We start from the raw sequence: 8,612 nt of genomic DNA on the forward strand, positions 1-8,612 counted from the left end.
CAAAGCACAACATGTCATGGTACCTGGACTCTGGATGCTCACGACACATGACAGGAAGAAGGTCTATGTTCCAAGACCTGGTGCTTAAGTCTGGAGGAGAAGTCAAGTTTGGAGGAGATCAGAAGGGCAAGATAATTGGCTCTGGAACTATAAAGTCTGGTAACTCTCCTTCCATTTCTAATGTACTTCTTGTAGAAGGATTAACTCATAACCTCTTATCTATCAGTCAATTGAGTGACAATGGTTATGATATAATCTTTAATCAAAAGTCTTGCAAGGCTGTAAATCAGAAGGATGGCTCAATCCTATTTACAGGCAAGAGGAAGAACAACATTTATAAGACAGATCTGCAAGATCTTATGAGTCAGAAGGTGACCTGTCTTATGTCTGTTTCTGAAGAGCAGTGGGTCTGGCACAGAAGATTAGGTCATGCTAGTTTGAGAAAGATTTCTCAGATTAACAAACTGAATCTGGTCAGAGGACTCCCTAATCTGAAATTCAAATCAGATGCTCTTTGTGAAGCATGTCAGAAGGGCAAGTTCTCCAAACCTGCATTCAAGTCTAAGAATGTTGTTTCTACCTCAAGGCCATTAGAACTCTTGCACATTGATCTGTTTGGACCAGTCAAAACAGCATCTGTCAGAGGAAAGAAATATGGATTAGTCATCGTAGATGATTATAGCCGCTGGACTTGGGTAAAATTCTTAAAACACAAGGATGAGACTCATTCAGTGTTCTTTGATTTCTGCATTCAGATTCAATCTGAAAAAGAGTGTAAAATCATAAAGGTCAGAAGTGATCATGGTGGTGAATTTGAGAACAGATCCTTTGAAGAATTCTTCAAAGAAAATGGTATTGCCCATGATTTCTCTTGTCCTAGAACTCCACAACAAAATGGAGTTGTAGAGCGAAAGAATAGGACTCTGCAAGAAATGGCCAGAACCATGATCAATGAAACCAATATGGCTAAGCATTTCTGGGCAGAAGCAATAAACACTGCATGCTATATTCAGAATAGAATCTCTATCAGACCTATTCTAAATAAGACTCCTTATGAATTGTGGAAGAATAGAAAGCCCAACATTTCATATTTCCATCCTTTTGGATGTGTATGCTTTATTCTGAACACTAAAGATCATCTTGGTAAGTTTGATTCCAAAACTCAAAAGTGTTTCCTTCTTGGATATTCTGAACGCTCAAAAGGCTACAGAGTATACAATACTGAAACATTGGTTGTAGAAGAATCAATCAATATCAGGTTTGATGATAAGCTTGGTTCTGAAAAACCAAAGCAGTTTGATAATTTTGCAGATTGTGATATTGATATATCAGAAGTTGTTGAGCCAAGAAGCAACGCATCAGAAGCAGAGCTCCTCAGAAGCAAAGAACCAGAAGATCAAGTATCAGCTTCTCTGGAGGATCTAAGTATTTCTGAAGAACCATCTGTCAGAAGATCATCCAGACTCATCTCTGGTCATTCAGAAGATGTCATTCTTGGAAAGAAGGATGATCCAATCAGAACAAGAGCATTCCTTAAGAACAATGCAGACTGTCAATTAGGTCTTGTATCTTTGATCGAGCCAACTTCTGTTGATCATGCTCTAGAAGATCCAGACTGGATAATTGCTATGCAAGATGAACTGAATCAGTTTACAAGGAATGATGTTTGGGATCTTGTTCCTAGACCAGATGGATTCAATATAATTGGTACAAAATGGGTCTTCAGAAACAAGCTCAGTGAGAAAGGTGAAGTGGTAAGAAACAAAGCCAGACTGGTGGCTCAGGGTTATAGTCAGCAAGAAGGGATTGATTATACAGAAACCTTTGCACCAGTAGCCAGGTTAGAATCTATTCGTCTATTAATTTCTTTTGCCACTCAACATAACATCACTCTCTATCAAATGGATGTTAAGAGTGCCTTCTTAAATGGTTATATAGATGAAGAAGTTTATGTCCATCAACCTCCTGGTTTTGAAGACTCTATGTCTCCGAATCATGTGTTTAAACTAAAGAAATCATTATATGGATTGAAGCAAGCTCCCAGAGCTTGGTATGAACGCTTAAGTTCTTTCCTTCTAGATAATGGTTTCACTAGAGGAAAAGTGGACACTACTCTCTTTTGTAAAACCTTTGAAAAGGATATTTTAATTTGTCAAATATATGTAGATGATATTATTTTTGGAACATCTAATGCTACACTTGGAAAGGAGTTTGCTGAGTCTATGCAGGCTGAGTTTGAAATGAGCATGATGGGAGAACTCAAGTATTTCCTTGGAATACAAATAAATCAAACATCAGAAGGAACATATGTTCACCAAACCAAGTATGTGAAGGAACTTCTGAAGAAGTTTAATCTTCTGGACTGCAAAGAAGCCAAAACTCCTATGCATCCAACATGCATCCTAGGTAAGGATGAGGTAAGTAAGAAGGTAGATCAGAAGTTATACAGAGGTATGATTGGATCTCTTCTATATCTGACTGCTTCTAGACCTGACATTTTGTTCAGTGTTTGTTTGTGTGCTAGATTCCAATCAGATCCTAGAGAATCTCATTTAACTGCTGTTAAGAGAATTCTAAGGTATCTGAAAGGTACTACTAATGTTGGCTTAGTTTACAGAAAATCTAAAGAATACAACTTAGTAGGATTCTGCGATGCTGATTATGCTGGAGACAGAATTGAAAGAAAAAGTACTTCAGGAAGTTGCCAATTTCTTGGAAGTCATTTGATCTCCTGGTACAACAAGAAGCAAGCAACTATTGCTCTATCAACCACAGAAGCAGAATATGTAGCTGCTGCTGGTTGTAGTACACAGATGCTCTGGATGAAGAGTCAGTTAGAAGATTATCAGATATTTGAGAGTAACATTCCTATATTCTGTGATAATACTTCTGCTATATGTTTATCTAAGAATCCTATTCTTCATTCAAAAGCTAAACATATTGAGATTAAACATCATTTCATAAGGGACTATGTTCAGAAGGGTGTCATATCTTTAAACTTTGTTGATACAGACCATCAATGGGCTGATATCTTTACAAAACCCCTGGCTGAAGATAGGTTTAAGTTCATTCTGAAGAACATCAGTATGGATTTATGCCCAGAATGAGAAGATGAGAAGTTCTCATGTATGAGTATCTTCTGAAATGAATGTGGAACATTTTTTTTAGTCAGAAGTTCTGATTGAAATCTTTTAGAAATTATGATTCGGTTATTACTAACGTTTCATTGTCTAAGTTGATTCAGAACCTCTTTTAAAGCAAAACAGCCGTTACGTTTTATCTCGGGATGGTAAACCTGTCGTTACTATTCATGGATAAGCGTGCGTGCAGTTGAAGGGACACCGACCATAGGTAACTGTGCTAGTCACCTCATTTGTCTTTATTATCTCTCCTCACGTCACGTATCATTAAATGCTTTTCTTCATTCGTTTCACTTTATTTTCTTTTAAATACTCTTAAAAATGGTTTTTGGTTTCCTATCTCTTTGTTTTCCTGCATTCCTGTCTTGTAAACCTTTTTGATTATCAATGAAAAAGTTTCTTTGATTTACATTCCAGTGATTCTATTTGTCGTTTTATACATCTGAATCTTTTTAAATTTTCTTTTTGATGTTATGACAAAAAGGGGGAGAAGATAAATGATAAATGATTTGATTAATCTATCAGTTGCTGGGTAAAGGCTCCCACACATTCACTAACAAGAACTGCAAGTTCTATATGGTTGAGTGTTTTTGCAGGTACAGAAGTGAAGTTAATCTTCAGAAGCAAACACAAGAAGCAAAACCATGGAAACTGAAGCAAGCTGAGTGCTGTCAAGCTTCAGAGATCAGAAGCAAGAAAGAAGAATGAATCAGAAGCACTGATAATAGAATTTGAATATCATTGTCTATCCTGTTCTGACAAAATTCTATTTGCTCTGATACATATAATGTTATGGCTCTGATACATTATTTGCTCTGATACATTATTTCAGCCTATATGGCTCTGATACATATAATGTGTTCAAACATACATTTTATGTTCTAACTCGTTCATGCTGACTTTTGTCGTTTAGTTTTTGTTCTGTAACATTTCAGGATGTAGAGATGCTCTGATGATGCTATGGTACATTCAACAATGTTCTGATACAAATCTAGCATGAAGTGATGTTGGTAGACATTCAAAGTTCTGAAGCTATCCGAGGGAAGCAGAAATCAGAAGATGTGAATGTTCTAAAAGATCCAGAAAATTCAAGTTCTGAAGCTGTCCTGAATGGAAGCAGAAGTCAGAAGCTGTGAATGTTCTGAAGATCAAAGAAATTCAAGTTCTGAAGCTGTCCACGATGGAAGCAGGAATCAGAAGCTGTGAGTGTTCTAAGGATCTAAAGAAATTCAAGTTCTGAAGCTGTCCAATGGAAGCAGAAGTCAGAAGCTATGAATTCTCTGAAGGCAGAAGCTTATATGATCGTCTCTACCGAAATAATCAGGGAAGAATCTGATAAGGATTATATCCACCTTCACTTAAGGACGGATAATTGTGAGCCTAATGACGTTGAAGTGAATGCCTACGAATAGTTGGCACTTCGTCTGCTATGAGCATTGGGGTTGTTGATGCTACTAGAATTTTGGTCAGTGATCCCCTATAATATGTAACTTTTAAACACACCATTATGAAAAATGTCAATCTTCTTGTGCGAATGTATGAGGTAGATCAACTCAGTCCATGATGTAGCCTTTGTGCAACTAAATGTTATCCTCTTGCGTGATGTTTCGATCTTCACGCCTTTTTTTCGTAGATTCCTTCTCCAAGTGAGACGTTGTATCTACAAAGACACTATAATGTCAAAGTAAAACGAAGTTTATGCAAATACATAGTAATATGAATAGGATATTGTGCAATCATACTCGAGGTAATGAACCCTTATAAATTATCCATAATCATATATACCCCATATTGTTGTTATTTTTGTTTCAATGATCACTGTGAAATCGTTACTAAATGAATATTTTTGTTATCACAACTGAATCTTGAGATAAACGATGACACATATCTAAATGCTCCATAACTTTTAAAACGAAAAAATATAAAGTGTTTATAAATTCTTTATCTTTATTGTGTGCCACATCATTTAATAAAATTTATATAGAATCTACCTCATTTTATAATACTCCTAAAAAATTTAGAGTTAAAAGGTAGTGCACTGACAGTGTAAAATAGTTTTACACTGTCAACCAATAGAGAATCATCAATATGCCATGTCATTAAAGTTTTTTTTAAATAAAAAGATGTTTTAATTGGATACATGGTGGTTAGGGGTGGAAATAGGCTAGGCTAGGCTAGGCTTTAGAAGGCCTGAGCCTGGCCTAGGCCTAAGCCTGACCTAAGGCCTATCATAGGCTCAATTTTTTGGCCTGGCCTAGCCTTTTTAAAAGCCTAGCCTGTGTTAGAACAAGATTTGTTCTTATCAATTATCTTAGTTTTGATGATAACAATAATATGAATTTTGCTTAAGATAATATGGTACTCTAATCCAATGCAATTTCCCTTTCAGGAAATATATATAAAGAGTACGCATAATTCAGCGCTCAGAAGTTGTATCTCAAATGGTTCAGCATGCAACATCAGAACATGGTCTGGCAAGACATCAGAAGATGGTCGAAGCAGAATCAGAACATGGGTCTATGGAAGCATCAGAAGAACATGAGATCAGAAGCACTGAAGATCAGAAGATGGTATCACGCTCAGAAGCACTTCAAGGTCAGAAGATCAGAAGATGCTATGCACCAAGCTGTTTTGACTCTGATGATATTCAAACGTCGTATTCACAAACATCAGATCAGAAGGAAGTACAGGTGGCAGACTACGCTGACTGACAAAAGGAACGTTAAAAGCTACTAAAGGCTACGTCAGTAGACACAGCGTGAACAAGGCTCGAGGTAGTTGACAAAAGCGTATAACATTAAATGCGATGCTGTACGGAACACGCAAAGCATTAAATGCATTCAACGGTCATCTTCTCAACGCCTATAAATATGAAGTTCTGATGAGAAGCAAGGTTAACGATTCTGCACCAAAACAACTTATATCAAACTTGTTGAAACGCTGTTCAAATCTAAACTCAGAATCTTCATCTTCATCAAAGCTCACTACATTGCTGTTGTAATATTTTAGTGAGATTAAGCTTAAACGTTAAGAGAAATATCACAGTTGTGATTATCGCTTTTAAGAAGCATTTGTAAACTCTTGAATAGATTACATTAAGTTGTAAGGAACTAGAGTGATCGTGTGATCAGTATACTCTAGGAAGTCTTAGCAGTTGGCTGAGCAGTTTGTAACTAGAGTGATCGTGTTGATCAGAATACTCTAGGGAAGTCTTAGGAGTGAACTAAGCCTAGAGTGATCGTGTTGATCAGTAGACTCTAGAAAAGTCTTAGAGGGTATCTAAGCAGTTGTTCCTGGAGTGATCAGTGTGTGATCAGAAGACTCTGGAAGACTTAGTTGCGGACTAAGTGGAAAACCATTGTAATCCGTGCGATTAGTGGATTAAATCCTCAGGTTGAGGTAAATCATCTCTGCGGGGGTGGACTGGAGTAGCTTCGTTAACAGCGAACCAGGATAAAAATAATTGTGCAATTTATTTTTTATCGTCCAAGATTTAAAGTCACACTTATTCAATCCCCCCCTTTCTAAGTGTTTTTCTATCCTTCAGCCTGGCCTGAAAGCCTATTTAAAAAGCCTGTATTTCATTAAAGTTTTCAATTAATATATATAACTTAAGAAGTCTTGTAGGTCGGCCTATATATACATATATAAGACTTATTTAACATATACTACCTCCGTTCCTTTTTATAAGAGACAAGTCATTTTTTAGGTTCATTGAATAACTAATGTATTTGGTCTCTTTATAGACTAGATACATTGATTATTCAATGAATCTAAAAAGTGAATTTTCTCTTATAAAAAAGAACGGAGGTAGTATCTAATATATATGAAAATATAGGCCGGCCTATAAGGCTTCATAGGCTTTTTTAATAGCCTAAGCCTGACCTATTTAATAAAATAGGCTTTTAAAAAAGCCTAAGCCTGACCTCTTTATTAAATAGGCCTGGCCTGGCCTAGGCCTATGTAGGCTGGGCCGTAGGCCCCTGTAGGCCGGCCTGACCTATTCCCACCCCTAATGGTGGTGATTGGTTGACTGTGTAAAAATATTTTACACTGTCAGTGCATGACCCATTTTCTCAAAAATTTAAAAAATAATAATTGAAATACACTGACAATATAAAGTATTTAAATCATTTATTTAACTTTTATTTTAAAATTAAATATAAAATAATAATTATAAATAGTTGTGATAATTTCATTTAGAAAAATGTTGGTGCTTCAAATTTTATTTTGGAAAATTTTGAAAAATAACTAAGGCTTAAAAAAACGTACTAAAAGTTCGCTAGTTACAACTTACACTACGGTCCAGAACAACCGGTGGATACATACATACACTACAAACTCATCTCAACCGTCCATAAAAAACAATCCAACGCTAACAATTATCGATCCGCGTCAATCAATTTCATTGGTCCAAATTGCACTTCTCTCTGAATCCTCACAATATAAAACCTCACAACCGCCAAACCTCATTCGTACACTTGAAAATTTTCCTTCGCATCATCAATCACTTCTCTCACGAAAACCGTTTTCAAATCTGTGAAACTTTTCATCAATGGCGGGTAGAGGCAAAACCCTAGGTTCCAGCACTCCCAAGAAGTCCACCTCAAGGAGTAACAAGGCTGGTCTTCAGTTCCCCGTCGGCCGTATCGCTCGTTTTCTCAAGGCCGGCAAGTACGCCGAGCGTGTTGGTGCCGGTGCTCCGGTGTACCTCGCCGCCGTCCTGGAATATCTTGCCGCAGAGGTGTTCTCTTGTTCTTTTCAATTTCATAATTTAGGGTTTCATAATTCAAACGTTTTCCCCAAATTTGTTCTAATTATTCTTAACCCTAAATACTTTCTTTTTTGTATAGGTTCTTGAATTGGCTGGGAATGCTGCAAGGGACAACAAGAAGACTAGAATTGTGCCAAGACATATTCAATTGGCTGTTAGGAACGATGAGGAATTGAGCAAGCTTCTTGGTGATGTTACCATTGCCAATGGTGGTGTGATGCCCAATATTCACAACTTGTTGCTTCCAAAGAAAGCTGGTTCTTCTAAGGCTGGTGCTGATGATGAGTGATTCATTGAGAAAGAATTGATTTTGCTATTAGAATTACAAACGCTGTTTCGTTCTTTGTTAATTTTCAAACAGAGTTAGAGTTTGTTTGATCATTGAGATATGTAGGTTGTGTTAGTGATTCTGTTAGTGATGTGAATACATTGGTTTCAGATTGTTCTTTCTTGATGAGATTGGTGAATCTTTATAAAATTGATCCTTTAATATTTCATGGGAATCTTTTTATTCTGATTGAAAATTTAATATGCATTAATGATGAGCACAAATTTGCGATAACCGTTATGGTCTTGGTTTTTGAAAACCTGTTGGTTCATGTAAGATCATAATTGCCAAAAGAATACTGCAAAATACGTGAATCGCCGTTGTAGGAATATGGCTTTTTAGATGGCTTTCCACAAGAGATCGAAATGTT

General features: G+C 36.6%; 1 protein-coding gene across 1 annotated transcript; it reads left to right on the forward strand.

The window, feature by feature from the left end:
• The first annotated feature begins 7,614 nt into the window (after window positions 1-7,614).
• On the forward strand, window positions 7,615-8,406 carry LOC131648037 (probable histone H2A.3). Its single transcript, XM_058917835.1, has 2 exons — window positions 7,615-7,884; window positions 7,994-8,406. The coding sequence occupies exons 1-2, from the start codon at window positions 7,696-7,698 to the stop codon at window positions 8,201-8,203; spliced, it is 399 nt and encodes a 132-aa protein (XP_058773818.1). The 5' UTR covers window positions 7,615-7,695; the 3' UTR covers window positions 8,204-8,406.
• Window positions 8,407-8,612: the final 206 nt, after the last annotated feature.

The sequence above is a fragment of the Vicia villosa genome, linkage group LG2 (assembly GCF_029867415.1).
Source record: "Vicia villosa cultivar HV-30 ecotype Madison, WI linkage group LG2, Vvil1.0, whole genome shotgun sequence".
Taxonomy (NCBI): Eukaryota; Viridiplantae; Streptophyta; class Magnoliopsida; order Fabales; family Fabaceae; genus Vicia; species Vicia villosa.